This window comes from Hirundo rustica, chromosome 5 (assembly GCF_015227805.2).
Source record: "Hirundo rustica isolate bHirRus1 chromosome 5, bHirRus1.pri.v3, whole genome shotgun sequence".
NCBI classification, from domain to species: domain Eukaryota; kingdom Metazoa; phylum Chordata; class Aves; order Passeriformes; family Hirundinidae; genus Hirundo; species Hirundo rustica.
This window is the reverse complement of record NC_053454.1, coordinates 33,003,964-33,027,800: the sequence shown is the minus strand read 5'-3', so window position 1 is coordinate 33,027,800 and position 23,837 is coordinate 33,003,964. Positions and strand designations below refer to the sequence as shown.

Here is a 23,837-nt window from a genome sequence, read left to right as displayed (position 1 = left end):
AGTTACGAATTATAACCATGCATATTAAGCTAATTTTGGTTTTAACATAAATTATGTAATAAAGTTTCTTCATATTCTGGTGCATTCCCCACCCACAGGCAACAATTCTTTATTCAAAAGTAGTCCAGGAGTCTTACTTGGAGTCAAATCTTTTCTCACTAAAGACTATAAAGAACCTATATTTTCACAGGGTGGAATAGGTAATGCTTTCTGTTGCATTCTGGCCTAATTATTGTTTCATTGAAGAATTAAATGTATTGTTAGGATATCCTAAGGCTTTATTTATATCTGTCATCCTCTGTGATGACTTTAAGATACTTTCAAGATGCAGAAATGGGATATAGTCATTGTGTATGCATGTTTTAAAGCAATTTGTGCAGATGGACACAAGTTTGACAGGAGAAACATTCTGATGGGTTTTAAATAGCATATGTGTCTGAGAAACACTGCTGGAAACTAAAAGTTCTGTCAGAGTAACTCCTGTAGAAATTTACAGTGGTGAGTTTCCCTGTATGTGTGAGCTTGGAAAACTGGTCCTGTTTCTCTGTCTCTGTGTCTGCTTATCTGTATTACTTTCTTTCTCTATTGGATTTTAGAGTGTCCCACTGAAAGAAGCAATCCTGTATGATAAACACTGTTCATTGAAATATCAAGTCATGTCATTGTGTTATGGTTTCTAAAGCACTTAAACCAGTTTATTTCAGAAAATTGTCATATTCACTTTGTCCATCTTTTTTTCTTGTTTGAAATAGAATATTCACCTTTTGGTGATACAAGAAACAAATTATTTGTTTTTCATATTATATCTTGACCCATATTTTAAATGCTTTTTATTTTTTTATAGGTCCTCCCATGCCATCCTCCTCATCTAGTCCATCAGTTACTGAACATTTACACTCCCCTCCTCCATCACCCAATCTCCATGACAACCAGAGGTGGTTATTAAGTAATAATGCCAGCCAGCCAGTTCAGGACTCTGATACAGATGAGGACTATACTGCCGGCTCCTATCTAGTACAGACCGGTGATAATCCAGTATCTGTCCCAGGTCATGGTAAGAAGAGGACACTTTGTCCATAGTTTAAATACCCTTTTATTTTCTGTCTTCTTAAGAAATTGTCTAGTAAAACTTAAATGTATCAAAATGACTCTGTATTTTAAACTGATTTTTCCTTAAATGCTGCAAATTTTTTTCTATTTTCTGTAAAATATGCAAGAGCAGAAAATAACTGCTAATATAGAAAAGCTCATTTAAATCATTTAAGAGGCAATGCTTATGTGAAGCAGTAGCTATTAATGATATATTATGTAATGTAGTTTTTAGCTAGTGTTTAGCAACATTTAGTTGTACTTTTTAAAGGATAGGCTGAAGTTGGTTAAACTGTCATGATATTTAGCTTCAGAATAATGTAAAAGTTATCTTTTACTACCTCATCAAGTTCAGCAGGTTCCAGCAATTCCTTCCATTTCCCAAGGGAAGGAGAGCAGCATTTTTGTTACTGGATAGGGCACTTGAGACAGAGGTAAAAGCTCTAAAGGAAGAGAGCTGTGAGATGACAGGAGTCAATGGTCGCTTCTGAGATCTATGTTTCCGTGTTTCTCTTCCTTCCAACCAGTATCAGTAAGCATAATGAGAGACATGCTTTAAACACCAGTGCCTGCTTAAACATCATGCCCAAAGAAACCACTTTTTCCTTTTTTTTTTTTTTTTTTTTTTAATATGAGAAAATATATTAGCCACAGGTTTCCATTTATGTTGCATGACTGAAGACATTTTCTTGGTGTGGGCAGACTGGAAGAATATTTTTTTAATTCACAGCCCTTCTCACGTAGATCAACAAAAGTTGGAACAAGCCACTTCATGTTCTAAGAACCATTTCTGTCTTTTGATTGTTAAAATCTCACCTACAGATGAACCACTAGAGGGAGTATGGTGAAATATTTTTTTGCATATTGTACATCAGCTGGTTGGACAGAATTATTTTGCCAAGAACAACACTAAATTTGAGCTTCTCTTCTTAGCTTTGAATGGAATTTTGGTGTTCTGTCTAAAAGGCCAATCTGTTGAGAACACTCATATGTGAATCTGACACGTTTGGGTTAAGATCTCTAAACTTAATGATAACTTTACTTTTGCACGTTCAACTTGCTCAGTATTTCATCTGTGAAGAGCTCAAAATGGTCCTGCATTGTCATAATCAGGGTATGCTATCTTTCTTTTATGTCTAGGAATATGAAATCTGGTAGAAAACATATGCATTATCCAAAAGGTAGCCTTCAGTGTGTATGTGTAGCAGAAGTATTTGCAGTTCCTGCTGTCAAATGATCTTTCTCTCCTCAAGATTAGACTTGTTTTTAGAAGTGCTTCTACTTGCTAACTGCGCATGCTGCATATATAGTGATTGCCATAAGTCAGGCTTGTTAGTTTTCTGCTGGATAAGGAGAAGATCATAGGTGTTCAGGTAGTGGACTTCCATTTCCAGAGTCAGCTGAAGGATGAGGGGTTGTGTTACTGGAGGAAAGATTCGTTTCACTTAGCACATAAATGAATATTCCTTGGATTATCTACCTGATTTGCTTATAGTTGGTTTCTCATTATGATATTATGATAATGGTGAGGGAAAAGTATGTTCTTTGTAAAACTGGGAAAAGCAAAATTTAATAAGTTAGCTACAACTTTCTTTGACTTAATGATATGCATGGTTGTGTAGCATTGCATTGTAGTATGCGGATCTCTCCAATTTATCCTATCAAGTCAATATCACTTAACTGTGGCCTTTAGTATGCTGTTATTTGATTATTGCATTTTCTTTAAGTAAAATGCAGCACTTTCACAGAAAGAAGGGGTTTTTTTCACCAGTTGTCTTTTCTTTTGTGTCTTCATGTAAGCTTTCAATGCTATCTAATCTTAATGGGTTCAAAGTAAGTCCAGTGCCATATTCCAGATGATTTTGTCCAGTGTTTGTGTTGGCAGAGAGTGGGGTTTCACTGCTGAAGCATTTAGGGATAAAAAAGGTGCTGACTAAAAACAATTATATTATTGAACTGCTTTCAGTTATATTGACTTTACTTGAACAGCAAGTTGAATTAACATCGTCTTAGTCTATTCAAACATCTGATTCTTTTCCTTTAGAACGAGTTCATTTGATCAATGTAATTTATTTGATCAGCTCACTCAAAATTTAAAGGATTTGAATATATGTGTAGAATTATATTAATCTGTGATGCTGGGTTTGATTACCTTGTTTTGTTAACCAATGGGAATTAGCTTCTTTTTCTGGTGAAGAAAAGAGTGAAGAAAATTAGTAAAATGAGTTATCAGATGCTTATCACAAGAATCTAAGGTCAACATGGGGGTATTACTAGTAGCTTTGAAAATTCAGGTCAAGTGCAAACTGTTGTGGACAGTTAATTAGGAATAATTTAATTTCTCTAAGAACAGTGTGTTAGTAAGTCATGAAATTCAAGAGAAGATAAATTTTAGGACTATCAGTTATAACTCTTCCTTTACGTAGCATTTCTGATTAATTCTCCTTGTTCCTCTTCTTCAGGGCACAGCTCAGTATATGAACTGTTCCAGCAGTCAGTCTGTTTGCCTACTGCTATAAGAACAATTTATTTACTACATTTATTGTTTTAAGAAAGAGCAGCAAAATGTTTTATAAGAAACAGAGACATCTGAATACATATGCAGGGAAATGAAACAGTTGTTAAAGTGAAAGAGAGAGTAGGGTGAACTGAGAGCTGGGAGGAAAGGATTCCTGAATGTGATTGAGTTGGAGGGCTTCCTTATGTCGCTAACTCTCCTTATAAACAGTAGAAGTCATGTAGTATAAGTATTTAAGCATCTTGATAAGTTCCTTAATCTTCTTCCATGAAAAGTCAGAATTCAGAGGAGAATTTACTGAAATTAGTAGCAGCTTATCTTTTTACACAGAGTTTAATATAATGAGAAATAAAGTGCTAAATTCTTAATTTAAGCAGAGATTATGAAGACAAGGTAAAGTTAATATTTAATGTTTACTATTGACAATGAAATTCAGCGGTCTGAGTTAGAAACTCAGATCTGAGAATTTTTGTCCCCTAAATTTTAAATATTATGGGAGAACCATAGAATGCAGAATAGAGAAGGATGTATTTCACAGCAGTGTTTGTATCGCGCATTTGAGCATCAAGGTTCTCATGTTTCTTAGTAACAGTTTGTGATGATAGTTTATGTAGTGGGAAAAAAAAAATCAATATAATATAAACTGGTTTTCAGTTGTCCTTGATCAAAGATCTGCTAGGTAATGCACAATAAACAAGATTTTGCTCCAGCCACATGGGAGTTGCGGATTGATGGACTTTTCAGTTCAAAATGGCTAAGCCTTCCTACAGATTTGGAAATCTAGAGCACAACTCTGAGTTTAAACTTGTGAACGAGAAAAAACAATGTAATAAAGCTGGCTGAATGAAAACATATACGAACTCTATGCATTCAGAGGTCTCGTTGTCAGACACCTCACTCTACAGACACCAAATGTGCTGCGGCATAATTCTCCTATAAATTGAGGAATTAGTTCATGATGACTTGTTAGAACTTCATGGCAGAGCTTATACAAAAGTATCTGCTATTTCCTAAACAGAAATTATTGGTTTATTATCCCACAATGTCAGGAAGCTAAGGTCAGAACCTTCTGCTTTTGTACAAGTACCTGAGGGAATAGGTGCTCAATGCTCAAGCCTGCCACTAGTAAAGACCAAATATAACACATGTGCAGAGCAGAGGTGTGAATTTTATTAGGTGTTTGTTAGGGGTTTTTTACTCTTCAGATTTTCCCTCCATCTCTCATGTTTTATTTTTCTGCATAGATACCACAGTTCATGTAAAACCAGTATAAATAAACAATCTGCCTCACCACTGCATTTTTCTTTCTGCCAAGAGCAAAATGAAATGGAAGTGTGGTTGGAAGTACACACGTGGATTTGTGTTATAAGTTAGTGGAAGATGCTAGTGACTTTTAAGGCATCTTTTCTTCCCTTGAAGCTCCTGGGGGGGTGGGAAGAGGAAAATGGGATTTCCCCCTTCATACCCAACTGGCTTGTGAGAAGTTTGGAAATAACCTGTGAATATTGAAAAAGCCCATGGCAAATTAAGTCCTAGCCAATGTGGAAGTACCTCGTGTGGCTTTCTGGTTGTCCTGCTTTAGTGCCTGCTAAACACTTCCCAGTCCTTATTCCATCTCTACTTTGCCGCAGGTATTGTGCAAAGGAAACTGCATGTGCTGGTGAGCTAGAACTTGGCAGCCAGGCTGTCACCTGCCATGTAATTTCACAGAAGGAGTTCTTTTGATTTCATCGAATATTCTTAGTTAGAAGAGACCCACAAGGATCATCAAGCCCGACTTTTAAGTGAATGGTCCACACAGAGATTGGACCCACAACTTTGGTGTTATTAGCTCCATGCTCTAATGAACTGCATTTTAGTAGTTCAGATTTCTGGGGAGCAAAAGAAGAGGAAGGAGCTGTTCTAGGACACAAGGAAACAAACATGAGGTCATGAGATTAAATGTGTTAAAGCTCTTTCGGTTTTTTTCAGTGAAGTATATATATTTACTTTTTTCCTTTTCATCTTCCTCAGAACTGTCAGTCATCTGGAATCTCTGAGGGTATCCACATGCCTTATTTTCATTGTTGTCTTACACATTGTTTAAAGAGATTTTTATCTCTTATCTCATAATTCATGATAAATTAAATTTTGTTGTATCAATGCGCACAATTTGTCCTCAGGTCTGACACTGGTCCTAAGACGTTACTTGAAAAATTAACTCAGACCTGTTTGGTTTGAAATAGTGTGTGATATTAAATTGGGAATAATAGTTCAAACTAGGAGGAGTTGTATTGAAGAACATCATGAGGATATGTTATAATCTTGGTTTTATTTAAGATCCTCGTTACTTATATGGATGAAGGAGTAAAAATGGCACTAAAAATTTCCGGGTGATACTAAATGGAAAGTGTTCTGTGTGCCAACTAAAGACAAAATGTTAATAGAAGAGGGCAAGGAAAGATCATTAATTGTATAGCCAGAAACTAAGAAAATGAAATTAGAACTGAAAAATAGAAGCTGGTCTGAAGTGCAGTGTATTCAGGAAAAATCTGAGAACTGGTCATAGAGAGTTTTTATTAGGCATTAATCTGCAACATGGTCTGACTCAGGAGTACAGTTTGAGCTGGGTATACAAATATATCAGCAAAGAGGGAGTCCAAGTTTGGAATTCAGGCATCTTGCTTCTTCAGAGTTCCTGTCAAATTGTCTTATGGCTCTTTATTTTACTGTTCAGATATATGTGTATGAAAACAATTATAAGGTTAGAGGTATTACTGTATGGGAATGGGTAAGACGTTAAACTTTGGCTCAATACATGGCCTAAGCAATTATTAATTGCTGGCAAAGAGAAGGTAGTAACCAAATTTAGAATGGAACATGTTGCCTGCAGTGTGGGGATACAATTAAAAGTAACAGGATGAAAATAAGGAAAGGAAAGATTAGGCACATAGGAAAAACTGTTTAGCAGTGAACTACATTAAGATATCAAAGTCTGTCCCAAGGAAGTGACAAGATCTGTCACTTTGTAACATGAAATTAGAACAAATAAAAATGTAACTCATACGGCTGAGAACAAACCTGCATTCAGTTAGGAGAAGGTGGACTGTGATAACCTCCTGGGGCTTTTTTAGTAATATTTGTGTGCATTTCAAATCAGGTGTATGTGATCTTGTAGTTTATGACAGATTTTCGTACTAAGCTATGGCTGAGCGTGTTGCGTTGGCAGCCTGCATGTTGAAATGCATTGCCTGTTTAAATGTGAAGTGAATGATTTGTCCTTTAGCCCAGACCTCAGTCTGAAATTGTCCAGACCTTCCACAATAAATCATTTGCAAAACAGCTGCTTTCCCTTCCCACATACTGGACCATTTTATATCTTGCAAAATTACAAAATAAGATTCCCAGTCCTCAGTGAAAGCTGCCAATGTCTTCTGGGCATGTACGTACTCATGTAAATATTTTGTAAGCAAAAATGTTTGATACCCATAAATTCACAATGCCCATGATGCTGAATAGAGATACTTGACAAGCTTTCTGTAAATACGGAGTAAGTTTATGTTACAAAAATACATGCTGACTTTTTTTCTCAGGCCAGAGACAGTTCTGTTTCAGCTAGAGTGTAGCAGTGCTTGCAGCCTTCCTTGGTAGCTACAGAAGCACGTAAATTTTTTTATGGCCCAAAGTCAGACATTGCAGAAAGGCAAATATCTTTCAAGAACTACAGATCAACAGATTTATCTGTTCCACTTGCTTAGGGCGAATGTAGTTGCCTTAAAAACTTGAAAATTGTATCTTAAATGCTTGCCACTTTATTTTTTATCTCTTTTTGATATTTGATTTCAATTTCATGAATCCATCTTTCTATCCTCTTTCACTAGTTTTTAAGCCAAACTTCTGTCAACATTGTTCCCTTAATGTACAAAAATGTACATTTGTTCCATTTAATTAAGCATTCAGTCTGTTTGCCAAGAGCAAATTACAGTTCCCCAGTCTCACCCTCACCCTTCCAAAATCAAATTTTGCGAAGTGGTGGGCAATTATTTCTCATATCTGATTGTTGTAAGTCATTTTTTGCTCTTAAGAGATTTTTGTAGTTTTCAATCTCTTAATACGTTACTTAATAGAACAGCCAAAACCCAATTATTTCTCCTCAGATTGTGGCCTTTGTAGCCTTCAAAGAACAGTCTCCCCCACACCTCCTGTATCATTAGCCGCAGAATATCTTTCCAGAGATGATTTTGGCCTTTTCACAAATCAAAGGATTCAGAGTGACAAATTACCCAACTTATACTTGAATGCATGCCAGATGGGACAACCTGCCAACTGTGTATCATAGTGCAAATATGATCTGATGTAGAGACATTTCCTCCACTCCTCCTTCCCCATCCGAAGTCATATTACAACAAATCATGCAGTTTAAGAAGACCTGTGAAGAGAAAATCATTCTGAAATGCAGTGAAACATGAAAGCAGAATATAGTTTTACTGAGGGAAGAATGCTGCACCCAGATGTCAGCTCCCTTGAAGTGAACGAACGTGTACCTGGCACGATAGATGAATGTAAGAGTCAAAAATGCATCCTTCCCTCTTGCCAGTGCTTGCACACACATCGTTTCCTTTGACTGCTTGATTACAGAACAGACATCCCTAATTGCAAGATAAGGAGCTTGAATTTAAATTCTGTCACAATTTAATGGAAGAATCTTGAAGTTGCAATCAAGAATGAGGATGTACTGCTCTTATACAGAGAGTAGGCTGAAGAAATTTATGGTGGAAATTAATCTGTAATACAGAAGGTAAGAGGACAAGGAAACAGTCACAGAGAGGGTTTATTTCCATTATAAATTACAAATCTGAGGGCTTCACCCAGGTACTGCTTATGCTGACTTCCAGAGGAACAAAAGTTATGTGAATGCACAGCAAATAACTTGTATGACATCAGGAGCAGATGCAAGTATGTCGCATCATCGCATTAAGCTCTTTTATTTTGATTTTTCATAATTTTATTATGGGGAACGATCTAGTATTTTTAACTTTGTGCTGCAATACAAAATCTTTTTTAAAAAAGCCATTTTTATAAGGGGACCACTCAAGATCTTACACGTGTTCCTATGTGTTTATCACTTGATGGCAGCAGTCTGAATTTACAGTTTTACAAGTCTTTCTTATAAGCTCTAACGCTCACCAAGCCCTGATAAATTTGTGAATACAAAAGTTCTTCCAGAAACATAGAATGAGTTGAAGATTTTAATAAAATCTTGATTTTTTTTTTTTTTTAATACCTAGTTTATTCTATAGTTCCAATGATTGCTACGACCTGATTCTGTGTTTCTGAGGAATGCCTGTTGGATTAAATGGAAGTTGCTAGTGGGGGTTAATACAGAAATTAGGTCATTGTAATGCAACTGCAACATCCATTTTATTCTATAATGTTTAAAAGTTCCTGTAGTAAAAAACCCCAGATCATTAGACAATTTTTTAAAAAAATTCTGATTTGTCTTCTCATTGCCTCTTGCTTTCCATTTAAACTCTGTTCTCAGTAGCTGTAGGTTGGAGGATCATGTTTCAGTGCTTTAAACATGCTGCTTGCTGAAAATAAACAGGACTCAGAAATTCGGCTGGCAGATGCTCCTTGCAGTCTCTCATAGGAGAAATGCTAAGAATTTGTGTTTGAGTCACTAAGCAAAAAAATACTGTGCATAGGATGATTGTGAAAACAGCTTACCTCAAAGTTGCTTTGAAAATTGAAATTCTAAACATTTGTCACATTTAATGTCCATTATCTTTTTTAAATATTATCAGTAGTTTTAATAGTTTAAGGACTGTGCTTAAAGTGTGAGTTTTCTGCTCTTTTCTCTCATACACAAATACTTCACCATTTAGTATTGTTCTGTGTCTGACGTAGCATTGACATGAATTTATTTGTCACTAACCCATTAGGAGTACACAGGAGTAGTAACCCTGCTTTTTAAGGATGCAGAGATCTGACTAGAAGGCACATCAGCCTTCTTTTCTCATGCGAGGCCAAGGATTCCTATTGTCAGATGCAGTGGGCATGAAAGCAGCAATTTTACAGCACAAAAACTCCAATAACATTTACTGCGGTTGGCTGAGATTGCAGTGCACACAGGCACTGCTCAGTCTTGGTTGCTTAAGCACCAGCTTCCCTTGGCTTTTTGCCAGTCTGCACGCTCCAAAGAGACAAGTCCTTTAAGGCGAAAGAGTTTTCCTTGTAACTTGCTTTGGGGTAAACAGACCATTCAGGCATAGATTATTGCATTACATACTTGACTATGCATACTGGAATGCAGCAAAGGAATTTGGTAGAATTATTTTAATCGTTAGAATTCATAGGTACGAGATATGTTGTCTGAGCCAGGAGGGAGCGGGGGGAAGAAAAAAGTAAGGATGTTTCTGTTTGCTAAGTTGCTGATCATTTATAACAAAAGACTAAAAATATTCTCTCAATGGGAATTCTGTATGTTTACACTAGTAGCCCTGCTACAGTTACAGAAAGCAGAATTAATTTGCCTCTTTATTCCTATTCTTCTCTTGAAGATAAATCCCATAACAGTTAGCAAGATGCAGTGTCAAAGAACAGTTCTGTTTGTGTAACAGGATACTTTGTTGTCATTAAAAAAACCAAACAAAACAAAGTCCTCAATTTGGAAATACTGTAATTGCAGGATACTTGCAACTTAAAAGGAAGTCAGTTGCTGTAAATTTTGCCCTGAATCCAACTCATCTTTGTGTTGAAAGGTACTCCGATTTGCAGTAATCAGCAGTAAACTTATCCCATTATTGCCATAACCTGGGGACTCCACATCAAGAGGTCTTTTAAATATTACTTTGTGTGCATTTCTTGAAGCTTCAATTCAACACTGCAGTAGCTATTCAAACAACATACAATGGAATTTATTTGCAATAAAGCACATTATATCTGAATATACAGGAGGCGGACTTGGCTATCACTGAGTACAAAATAGCAGGTGCTGCTGGTTGAGTCTTTTAGTTAATTCAGAAATGTTCAAGGAAGAGTAAAGTTGATTTTTTTTCCCTTGATTTTGTTGCTAGTAGTTGGTGTGAGTGGCTTGTTTTTCTGTTCATTCTTAAATGCAAAGACCACAAGGGGTTTTTTTGTTGAATGCTCCCTTCTTATTCCTCAGCAGCATCCTATATCATGTTCAGGAAAGCTGTAAAATACTGTCTGTGGTATTTTTTGAGTCTCTGGGTTACTTTCTGGTAGTTTGTCCTCTGCTGAGTGGTGAAAAGGCGAGCATAGGGGTGACCTTGCACCCCCATCTCTGTGTACACCAGCTTCAAAATTGCTTCAGAAAACAAGTGAAGCACTTCTAATGAATTGTGCGTTTGATTCTTTGAATCTGCACAGCGTCTCCATCAGGTTTTTACAGCTGGACTCTTCCTATAATTGCTACTGGGGTGAGATGCACAACATGGGGTTTTGGAGCTAAGTACTTACATTGTTTTACTGGCCAGAAATATATACATAGAGGGAGCAACAGACTTCATGAAATTCACACTTATATATCTTCATGTTCTTCAACCCTTTCCAACATGCTGCTGATTTGCCAGCAGGCGTTCTAGGTGGGAATTAAAGAAATGGAAAAGCTGAAAGATACAGTTTCTTAAAGCAGCAGTATATTACTAAAGAAGTTGTTTGTTATGAATGTCTGATACATGGCCAAAGATCTGTTGGCACTGTAAAATTAGAAAGAAGCACTTCACCATTTTTATCTTGTTATGTGATGCTCAGAAAAAAAAGTATCCACCAATAGAGACAATAATTGATACCTTATAATTTTCAATTTCCACATACTTTAGATCTTAATGTACCTTCAGGTATACAGCATTTTTGGCATATTTACCTGGCTAATTCAAAAATTACAGGTCTTTTTCAAGTCTTTTTAGTGCCTTTTTGAAGCGATACAGTATAAAGTTGTTCCTTATGCCATTTAATGTATGGCTCTCAAAATTGACCGCAATATTTTTCTTCAGATGTCCTTCCTGATCTGTTTCCTCAAGGCCTTTAATCAGTGGTGTGTAATGTGGAACATTTTTCTGTTTGTTTATCATTTTGTATGAATTACTCAAAATAATTGGCATCAGAGTGCACCACAGCATCATATATAGATCTCTTCCTCACTCAAGTTGAATTATTTCTTATTTTAATCTAATGTCCTGTTTAAAAGCCTTTGCTGTCTCTCCTAACTGTAGTGAATTCTGGCTACTGTTGTGTACCTAAGCCAGTAAACAGGAGGGCAGAGATGGAGGATGGGTTACATGTCTTTAAAACTCATTTCTAGCTTCCAGAAAGCCCTCCAGAATAAACTGCTTTGCAAGCCTTCTGGACTGGAGGCCCTGAGGGACATTCCTAGGCAGGGTGGAGGAATCAGCCAGTGCACTTGCATTGTTTTGAGCCTGAAAGGGAAATTCTTTTTTGCCCTATTACAGAGATTTATACTGTTAGCTAGGCATTTAAAATGGCTGGTTTTGTAGAGAAAGACCAGCAGAATAACAACCAAATAAAACAGTACAGCCTGCCCAGATTCATCTAGTTGCTTTATCATTAGTAATACTCAGATCAACATTTCTGTTAAATAAATTTTATCTGGAAGTTCTTTTGAAACAGTCTTGAGCTTTGAGTGCAACTTTTCTTCATTATTATATAATAACTTCCTATGATCGTGGCCACAAGAGACCAGATTTTTTTCCCCTTTTGTGTATATGAAATTCCTTGAGAGAATATTAAAATTCAAACTTGTAAAGAATGAAATACTTATACTTAGGCATTTAAACCACATATCTCCTGTAGTACCAGTTCTGTGTTAGGGAGGTTGGGGAAGCTTCCATATCCTTCATGCATGCTTTAGCAATGTTGATGTTTTTGTATGGTATGCTGCCTCAGATTTCATCTGCTTTGTCATATCTTAGGAACAGACAGTGGCTATAAATTTTGCACCTGGGATCTTAAACTACCTTGTATTTACGTATTTTTGAGTGATGGATAGGATACTGCTTCTACAAAAAGTTCAAGAAATTTGAAGGCAGAAAGCAAATCAAGGTAATGATTAAAAGATTGATAGAGGGGGGTTGTGTATAGTTAGTAGTATATATTTTTTCTGACACTAATCCTGAAATAATCTAATATGAATACTAAATAGTCTATAAACAATGCACTAACCATTCATCTTAGTGATGATGATTAGTGACTCAACTTGCACAAGTGCAAATAATGTCTTATATCCTGGCAGAATTAAGTTGTAGTTAATATACGCATATGTTTCCAATTCCTGTTACTGCAGTCCCATGATTACAACAGAACCGAAAATGTATTTAAAGAAATGTGAAAAGCATATTCCTGTGGTTACAAAGACTCAAACAATTAAGTGGCAATTGCAGACGGCCTTTGGGAAAACCTCTTAAGAGGTATGAAGAACAGGAGCCTCTAGATGCAGTGCTCTTTTGCTGCTGCATTGGTGCTGCTCTACTGCTGTTTGGTTCTTTTGGAGATGTTGAGTAGCAAAGGAAAAATTAGTTGCAGATGCAGTATTTCTATCACTGAAAAACATGCTCTCTGCTGTGTAAGAGCCAGACAGCTCCTTTGCCACGATTCCCGCCTCCAAGTGCAAAGCTCTGTTTCTTTGTGGGTTAACAGTCCTAAAATGGTGTGCTAGTTCCATGACACTGTCTGAATCTTGGAAGGGAAGGGCGCTGCCCCTTGCCATAGCTGCCTGTTAATGGTGACCATGAGATACAAGCGAAGCCAAGTGGTGATGAAGCAAAGCCTCTGATTTGAACCCATGGAACACATTAGAAAAGTAGATCCTTTGTCTTGGTGTATTTGTTGCTTGCCACGGTAGGAGTAAAGATTTCAATTGTTGCTGTGGAATATCAGTAGAAAACTAAATGTATGAATAATGGAGAGTGCTCATCTGCACCCCATATCAATTTCTGATGTTGTTCAGATGTCTTACTGAGGAGCAGGCATGACTCCCTCATTCTACTAGAAGCACGTGCAACTGATTAGGGGCCATTTTTTTCTAATACCATGCATCATCTGGGGGAAAAAAGCAAGGAGATGTTCTTTTCAGGGTCTTTCAGACCCAAATTGCTGGTAGCCACCTTGAGGCAAAGCAGGAAAGAAATGAGGGTAGATGAGAACGTAGAGATTGTCCTGCGCTCCTCTGCCCTTAACTCCATCCTTCATGACTCATCTGTTTAATGCTCCTTAAGCAGTCAAAAGTGCTGAGGAATGCCATATAGTTAAATCTACAATAAAACAGACGTAAACAGGCACAAGCCTTTTACTCCCTGAAGAGATCTGTATGCATGGATGTGATTTTTTTTTTTTTTTTCCTTTCCTTTTCATTCTTTGGAGAGGTTGGCTATTGGGTTTTTTCCTCTTGTTCTATCGTAGTTTTAATCCTTCTTATCCTTTAAGTGTGCTCTTTTAATTTCGTCCTTTCCCTCTTTTTGCATCTCTTTCTTATTGATTAAGTTATTTAACCTTTATTAGACCATGCCATGCCACTCCATCCTAGTTACTACTTTCTCTTTTATTCTTTTTTTTCCCTTTTTTTTAAAAGGACTCTTCATATAATTCTTTTCTTGTTCAGGCTACCTGCGTCCCCTTCCTCATTCCCTTTGTTGTTCTCTCCATGGGACAGGTATATCTTATGAAAAGGTGCTTTGTTCAGAATGTATCTGCCTTGGGGCAGCTATTTAATGAAAAAATCAGCTTCCACCCCATGCTCCTATCCCTCTGAAGCCCGACACAATAAATGCCAATTACAGTTCTACATAATTAAAACAACCATGTCATATTTCTTTTTTAATATTAGTGTCTTGACATTAAAGGAATGGAATGCTATGTAGCGTGCATGTTTTTTGAAACAAAAAAAATAAGAATTTTGCTTCTAATCCATATTACAACTTGTAATCTAGACTTTTCTTTAAGCCTTCTTTCCTGTTCTGAGAACAGTCCAGACATCTGTAGAAGGGTCAGCAAAAACACAAACATAAATACTTAAAAGTGTAGTTCCTTTATAATTGGGGATGAAAACTAACATCCTGCCTGCTTCTCATCCTTCTTACCCTCTTGTGGCAGGAAAGCTATTAGAAGAGATGAAAATTGATCAAAAAAACCCACACAGTCTTTTCTCTTGATGGCTGCTTTGGCTGTTGGGGGATTTTGCAGTTGCAGAGAGGCCAGAAGATACAGAAAAGTATCAGTCTCATGTGGTTTTAACAGAGCAGGATAATCTTAACCTTTTGGGTGCTAGGCTATGCATGTGCCCCAGGGAACTGAAATGTTCCTGGATACCTTAATAGCCCTACAAGAGGATTAAAAGCAGAAGTCATTGAGATGTTGGTACTGATAATGGCACTAATTTTTCCAAATGTGACCATTTTGGTTGTAGGTAGTGGTTTCAGACTTCTTGGTGAGATGCTCCCACTTGACTTGAAATATTAGTCTTTAATGTGTGAGTTTGATATGAAATGGCTCTTTACACTCACTCTGTGAAAGTTAACATCTGGATTTGTGCTTTTCTCTGGCCATTTTCTCCATGTTTTAAATTTCCAGTTTATACCGTTTGCATGCCTGCTGTTATTGCACAATATCATGTAATGGCTAGATTTTAATAGCTGAAGTTAACCACTGGTGCAGAAATAAATCTGTTCTAGAAATAAGGATCTTATTCTCCCCAAATGCTGTTAATATTATTAGATTTTATTTTAAAATTCATATATTGAACAGACAAATGTCAAGTTTGGAATTTCAAATTTCTCTGAAGAAATTAATGATATAAATGAACTACTGAAAGCAATATTGGGAACTGTGTTCTCTGTAGTGTTTCGTGCTCACTTCAGCCCATTAGAGAAAGTATTTTTGTTCAAGAGGTGAAAGGCAGTCTGTTAGCAGGACTTGAGCAGAAGTCCTGTGTATAAGAATGCTTTTTGCATGAGTGGAATAATAATATTAGAGTGGCATCAGGATGTGATTGCAGTGACAGTGACATAGTTGTGTCTGCATGTGAGATGAATGATTAACTGTTGGACAAAGGATAAAAGAGTTTTAAAAGTGCTGGAAGAAACATGCAGCATTTTGCCTACAGTATGGAAGCTTTTTAAAAAAAAGAAAAAACATACCTGTCTGGACACACAGCACTGCCTTAGTGACTCACATCACACACAAGTGAGATCACACCTGAGGGTGTTTTCTACCCCTGAAGGAATGCGTGTGCGCAGAGAGAGCTCAGTTGCATTTAGTCCAGGAATTAATTCAACAGTTACCTCCCAGCACTCCAGCTGGTTGTCCAGCACCATCTGAGGGCCCTGAGGTGCCTTCCCACCTGCTCGTGGCGCACGGTGCCCTCAGCCGTGCACCCTCCAGACATGAGCGTGGCAGGCGTGCAGAGCAGCGCTCGGCTGTGCTGCTGCGTTCCAGAGGGCTCCAGTGGTCACAGGACACTAGCTGCCCTTGTGATGCCCAGTGGATGGACGTCCATGGCATAGATAAGCAATCCCAGGATCTCTCCCAATGTTTTAGTGGTGCAGCTGGGACCAGGCTACTTTAAAGTGAAGAAAATATGAGCAGGACAGTTCTGAGGCACCCTGGAGCGTTGTCAATGGGAAAGAAAAACCAAACAAGAAAAAAAATTGAGAATTGCTCTTTGAAGAAATTTTTACAAACAAGATAGCTGCTGCTTTTATGTCCTAGGACAGTCGTTCCTCTCAGGTGCCTTTGTCCTCCCCTTGTCAGTCTTTTTCTCAATTTTGTTTTAAGCATGTTTCACCATTCTTTCTTTACTATTTTATTATTCTCTTGTATGCTAGTAGAAACATCTTCAACTTGTCTGAGTGCTTGTGTCTGCCATTGTGCTTTGTTTTTTCCTTTCTCAGATGTTTACATTTTTAAGGCAATTTATTGCATAAGGGCTTTTTTTTTTTTTTTAAGAAAGGAGGGGAATATTTAAATTGCTTTTCTAAAGGCACAAGAAAGCAATTTATAATTTTTTTTCATCTCCTGTCATATTTTAGAAATTTATGAGAATTTTACCAGTGATTATATTATCAGTTTATCTGTCCAGTAATTTCCCTATCATATTTCTCAACCATATGTTCATACATTCAGTATGTCATTATTATGTGTTGGTGCAGTAAAATTCTGTGCAACAGAACAATGTGAATTACCCAGGGTATATTAAGATTTACAATGAATCACATTAAGAACTGTGGGGAAAAAAATAAATGGTTGTTTTCTCATTATTATAATCCTTCAAACCTGTATGGCCTTTTAATTTTTTTTTTTAATTATAGATATTTTCTTCTGTAGTTTCCTTACTTAGTATATAGAAAGCAGACACACTGACTCTACAGAAATAAATACTTTGTACAGGAAAGGCCTTATAAGAGTGTAATTTCTGTTCGTTAATACATTTTGAACTGATTAATGAGACCAATATAATTTTGTATCTCTTAACTAATAGCTTGAGTTATTTTTTCCAAATTGTTCATATTTTATTGGCTGTTTATTTTCTATTACATTGCTTTACAGATTTATGGAAAGTGCTTGTAATTATCATCTCCTTCATTTGATGCAATGAATATATTTTACTGGACAGCTTTATGCTTTCAGTGTTACATGTTTTGTTTTGCAGCTGAAGACCAATTTCCTAATTGCTCTTGTGCATGTAGTTGTTTTGAGGTCTTTTTCTAGGCTGCTGTGATTTTTGCATTTATGTGTGAGGCATGTGCGATGGGGGCCTAAGTCTGTGATTTTATGAGTTACAAAGTCTCAAGCAAACTCTCATTACCTGCTCTTGTAGTTTTGAAGATTGCAAATTGCCACTGCACCATATACTTGCAATTGAATTTTAAATAATAATTTCTAGGTCAAAACCCAATAGCTGTTAGTATAAAAGCAAAATGTTTGTGGAAACTTTTCCAAACTGTTAATTGAAATTTCCATAGTACCTCTGTACTGCAAAGAGCAAGAAAGGAATACTTTTCTGCCTGGGGCTTTTGTGATCATTCATATACCATAGAGATAGGAGCTGTATACAAATTTAACTTTGTCTTTTATAGACAGCACTTTGTGTTTAGTCTGAACCCAGTGATTTTAGAACATCATTGTAGGAGTCATTTTTCTCTTGCAAGTAATAAACATGCCACATCCTTAAAAGACAAAGTGTGAGACATAGCTGTAATTGCTCAGTTTTGGTGCCAAGAATAAGTGGTTTGAAGAAAGCTTAGCACCCTTATCCCTGGGGAGATGTAAATTATCACAGGCAACACCAGACACAATAACTTCTCACTTGTGTGCTGCTAAACAGTAAGGACATGTCACAAGTATAAAAGATATTAATAAAGTAAAAAATTGTATTTCTAACATGTATTTATATTTATAGTAGGTTTGTATTTATATGCACAGTTACCTAGAATATGGTGTAAAGTATTCATATTCCAAGAGCTGTAACAGTGCTGCAAATATCAAACACAATATGATTTATTCTTCATTCTGTAAGAGCAGATGTCTTTCTTAGAGCTGTGCTCCTCAGTGTATTCCTGTGTGAATACAAAAAGAATTGGGGGTAAAGAGGGACCTTATTACTGTAGTAGTAGTGAGACTGAACCTAGTACATACCTTTCTTGAATGTTCCTTCTTGATGTTTACTTTTCAAGTAAGATTATATTTGTTCAGTAATGATTCTTGTGTGTGAGTTTCCCTGTTTCCACCAAAAAAAGGTAAGTAAATACAATAGAGGAATGTGGATATGGTTAAGCTCAGGCCTTCATTAAATGACCAAATTGATAGACACTGGGGATACTTTAAATGGGGACAAAACCATCTGCATAGAAACTAGTCTGCTATTCTCTCTTGTTAAGTGTGCTCAAACTGAAAAACTCAAAGTGCATCTCCATTTAGTGAAAGTCATTTCTGATGTAGAAGACACACAAACCAATTAGGGTTGAATTTTATGGCTTGAGGACCAGTAACCAGAATTACTCTTTTTATCAGTAAGAAGAAACTGCTTAAGACTATTGGTATTAACAAGAGCCTCCACCGTTAAACAAACTGCTGAGCACTAACTGTAGGGGGAGTAAATCTAGCATCTTTGCCTATGTTCAGCAAAGATCTGTACCAAGTACAATGCTCTTTGGAGTATCTGGAGAGTTTATCATGTCAGCGGAGTTCACACATCCTGTTGTACATAAACCTGATGAATTGACCAGCTGGGATTATGAAAACTGACATGAAATTAGCTGTGCACGTAACTGTTATGGAAAAAAACACTGGCATGAGCCACAGTGCATCAGCCATCAGAAATTTCTTTCTTGGGATTTCCTAAAGAAAAGGTAACGTAATCTCTCACTTCCATATATGAGTCATTTATTTTGATGGCCCAAACGATTTTCATCTGTATTATTCTCACAGTGTGACAAATATTCAGTATTCACCCATGGCCTACATTTGGGTGAGGATTGAATATAAACAGTTATAAAGCAAGAATCATGCCTCTGGCAGATGTGATCTTTTCTGCAATTTAATGTTTTGGAGACATGATAAATAATAATCAAATGGCATTTACTTAAAGAAGCTACAATGCTCCTACTGGAAAGAAACAACAAACGAGATTTGTTGACTTATGTCGGGTCTCTGAGCTTGAATGAGGCATGGGCCCGGGGGCATTGCAAGTGTGTTCGTTTCATATACTTTCCTACTAGTCTGACTCAACCTCCAGGTTATTGTCAGAGCTAGTCAAAACCAGGGCATGTTCATCCATGTGGTTGTCTGCTGGCCAAGGGTAGACTTTCTGCATGCCAGCAACCTCAGCCATCTGGGTTCTAGAAAAAGTATATCCATTGTGATTCACAGGATATACTTGTGATTCACATTTCTTGTATCTAGACTTCCCGCATATTGAGGCTGGTAGTTGCATGTCATGGTTTAACCCCAGCCAGCAACTAAACATCACACAGCCACTTGTTTATTTCCCTATCCCCGCAGGATGGGGCAAAGAGAATTTGTAAGAGAAAATGGAGAAAACATGTGGGTTGAGACGAGCAGTTTAATAGTTGACATAAAATATAATAAGGAAAAATAAGTTGTACTAGAGAGGAAAATAACAAAGATAACTAAAGCCCATGAAAGACAAGTGATGCAAATTAAAAGAATTTTGCTCATCGCCAACCAACTGCTGCCTGTCCCAGAACAAACTTGCCTCTGGTCTATATGCTGATCATAACACCCTGTTTTATAGAATATCCTTTTGACCGGTTTGGATCAGCTGTCCTGGCTGTGTCCCCTCCCAGCTTCTTGTGCATCCCCAGCCTCCTCACTGGTGGGGTTTAGAGAGGAGTAAAAAAGGCCTTGCTCAGTAAAAATTAAAATATCACTGATTCATCAACCCTGTTTCCAGCACAAATCCAAACCATAGTCCCATACCAATTACTGTGAAGAAAACCATCTCTACCCCGGCGAAAACCAATGGACTCACAACTTCTTATTCCATTTAAGTCACGTTCACATCTCAAAAATTTCAGCACATCCTTATTAACCATGATGCCCATTAATCATCATATAATCATAAAACCGTAAAATGTTAAGGGATTGTAATGGACCTTAAAGATCATCTAGTCCCAATTCCTTCTGCCTTGGGCAGGGACACCTCCCACTAGACCAGGCCTTGAACAACTTGGCTTTGAACACTGACAAGGTTGGTGCATCCACAGCCTCCCACAGCAACCTGTTTAGCTGTCTCACCCTCAAAACAAAAAAAATGTCTTCCTATTATCTAGCTTAAATTTCCCCTCTTTAAATTTGTACCTGTTTCTCCCAGTCCTGCCACTGCAATTCCTGAAGAAGAGGCCTTCTCTGACTTCCCTTTAGGCCTCATTCAGATACTGGAAGGCTGCTGTGAGTGATGCCTTGGGAAGGCTGACCTGGACAGAGACTGGACAGATCTAAAGAATAGAGCAGGTATTTATTGAAAGGCCTTTAAGAGTACACCTTGGGCAGTACAAAATCCTGGCCAGGGCTACACCCAAGGCAGATTTAAAATGATGGCAAAATGGATAACCGGTCACAAGGTCTTACACTTTTATAAGTTTTGGTCCATTTGCAAATTGGGGTTTAATTGTCCAATTGCAGATTCAGATTATGAAGTCCCATCCTAATTGTTTCTTCTCTTCAGTTCACCGTTGTTTATGCTTTTGGGCCCGTAACTTGTACCCGTTGTCCTTGTTCTTCAGCAGGAAAAGGATTTTTTTTTGTCTACCTATTCTGTGAAAAGAGCTTACTATCGCTTAATACGAGGCTCAGAACTATACAACTAGGCAGCACAGAATCTGAAAAACATGAAAGCTAAAACTTAAGGCATCATGAGGTCTCCACACAACCTTCTCCAAGCTGAACTGCCCCAGCTTTCTCACGCTGTCTTCAGTGCTCCAGTCCTCTTATCAGCCTCATGGCCCTCCTCTGGACTTGCTCCAACAGTTCTACATCCTTCTTAGGTTAGGAACACCATAATTGTACACAGCTCTCCAAATGTGATCTTACCAGAACAGAGCAGAGGAAGAGAATCACCTCCTTTGACCTGCTGGCCACGCTGCTTTTGATACAGCCCAGGGTTTGCTTGGTTTTCTGGGCTGCAAGTGCACAGGTCTTGTTGAATTTTTTTATCAACTATCACCCCCAAGTCTTTCTCAACAGGGCTTCTCTCAACCCAACCTGTAGGTGTGCCTGAGATTGCCACAGCCCAGGTTTAGGACCTTTGATACAATATAGAGATACCATTGATTTAGTCTATTTATCACCCCTGTGAGGTGTCTGTAAAATGCCTGTAAATATCCACAAATCTCCACTGAGTTCATTCAGTCCATGACTTGGTGCTCCATCTGTTCTAGTGATCACTCAGTACAGGAGAGGGAATGTGCTGCATGGAGGTGTTGGGCACCAAAGGCAGCTCAGGTCTGGTCACTGCTGCATTGCAACTGCTTCTTTTAAGGCTTCTCCTCCATTGGTTTAGTCAGCTAATACTATAGTAATTCCTATAAAACACAACTCAGATCATGGTTTACAACAGTTCAAAGGTATATACATTTCACTCTTTACCTCTGGACCCTTTGGTAGGGTTTAACGTTGCAGTGAACTCATCCCCTTGCTACTAGGCTGGGTAGCAACAGGGGATTCCAGATATAGCAATTCCCATAACATGCAACATAAATCATCATTCAGTTTTCCCGGAGTCTGATGCATGATAGGGATATGATGTGCTCCTTCAATGCCATGTATCTGTGAGATTGTTTTGGAAATGAGTCCTGTTTTCTGATTCAATTCCTTCAGGGGTGCTGTGTGTGACCATAAAACCTGCTTTTCGAGGCCCAGGATATTATTCCAACTGATTCCAACCGGTGGCATTGGTCATACAGTGTATTTCCAGCCATCCAGTGTCACTTCCACTATTGTAAACACATGGTGAAGCAGGTTCATGGTAGTGTGATATAGTCAGCCAAGATTTTCCATATTATTTCAGCCTTCACCCTCTATACCAAAAAGGCTTTAGCTGCTTTACTAATTTGGTTTTGGAGTGTGTTTGACACCCTTAGATAACCTGTTCAGTGGTGTCAATACTTAAGTTCAACCCCTTGGCCACTAGCCCATGTATCTGTTGCATGCCTTCCCAAATGCCCTTGATTAGCCCATCAAGCTATAAAAATAGCCCATCCTTATGCTCCCAGTCCACCTCCATCTGATCCACTTCAATTCTAGCATCTTAGTCAGCTGTTCATTCTTTCAGTGTTCTTCAGTGCCCCAACTCTTAGGCACGTGAGCATCTTGTGAGGTACTTCTACAGTCACATTCTCTGCCTGAGTGGCAGTATCTTGCCATAATTCAGCAGCCCAGAGGGGTCTAGCACGCCACTGTCAGTTGGCCTCCCATTGCTGTAGCCACCGCCACGGAGAGCTTGCCATCGTCCACGCATCAGTTGTCATTATCAACAGAGATAAAGTACTGGCCTCTTTTCGTGTTCAGCAATATCTAAAGCCAGCTTCACTTCAAGTCACTTCTGCAAACTGACTTGATTCACCTTGCCCTTCAGCACATTTTTTATCTTCTTGCGTAGGACTCCACGCAGTCAAAACCAGTATATGGTAGGTATTTTGAAGATAAATTATTCTTTGTCTTTTTCAGAAGTTCTGTAAGCTAGAAAAGGTTCTGAATATAAACCACTGAGCATGAAAACTCTTGAGATTTTCCATTTGTCTCTAAAGAATAGCATATAATAATACATGTAATGTGCCATGAAGAAGTCTATACTTATCAAAATTCAATAGATCTGAACCCAAATTTTACTGAGAGCTATAAAATATTTTGGAATCCATGCTTGAAGTTTGTGATATTATGGAAGAATATTGACATGCAAGCATCTTAATTTTGTAACTGTTGTAGCAACTCAAAAATAGCTCTTAGTTGCTGTTCAGTATTTCATTGGTATTCAGAGATTTTAAAAGTCTTGGGGAGGCAATCTACAGAGTCAGGTTTTTACTTGTGAACGTTTTTAAAAATTAAAAGAGCAATTTGATTCAATGATTATTATTAAATGATAACAACTACAAGAGGAAAACTTGGAACTGAAACATACCTATTTAAAAATAAATATTCACACATACAGTGCTCTACTCTGCTTTCACTGCCAGTTTAGGCTACACAATTAATCAGTGCTTCTGTTATCTTAATAATCTGTCTGCTTGCTGTTGTAAATAACTTACACTTGCTGGTAAAGTTGCTGACAGCTATTTAGGCTTTCAGCTTTCAAAAATGCTTCTAATTGTACATGTTTGCAGCTTCTAAAAGGATTTGCTTATGAGATCATTTTTGCAGCTAATGTACCTTGAAGTCTTCCTGTTTGCTTGTATTTATTTTCTTTAGAGTTGTATTTCCAAAGTGTGAATCTCTCTAATAGATTCAATTCACCTGAGATTATAAAGTGATCCAGTAGCTTTTCATAAAAAAATGTCACCTTGTGTGTGAGATTGATGGTTTGACTTTGTGGAAGACAGGACATTCTCCTGTAATGCCACGTGTAACCCATGAAACCTTGCACCTTGGGTGAGGACGTGCACATGGAATTTTCACACTTACACCTGCATGGAGCCAGGAAGTTGGGCTGCAGGGAATTCTGTAGGGAGCAGGGGGATGGTTTACATGTACTTCCCTACCC

At 37.7% G+C, this 23,837-nt stretch overlaps 1 protein-coding gene across 8 annotated transcripts in view; it reads left to right on the top strand.

Moving 5' to 3' along the window:
- The window catches only part of TENM3 (teneurin transmembrane protein 3), an 844,329-nt gene that overhangs the window by 671,234 nt on the left and 149,258 nt on the right, over positions 1–23,837 (top strand). For 3 of the 8 annotated variants that reach the window (XM_058420804.1, XM_058420803.1, XM_058420802.1), the window contains one exon: positions 845–1,054. The exons of the other annotated variants lie outside the window; for them this stretch is intronic. In XM_058420804.1, the coding sequence (XP_058276787.1) occupies positions 845–1,054 (210 nt within the window). The remainder of the gene's footprint in view (positions 1–844; positions 1,055–23,837) is intronic. 8 annotated transcript variants of the gene reach the window in all.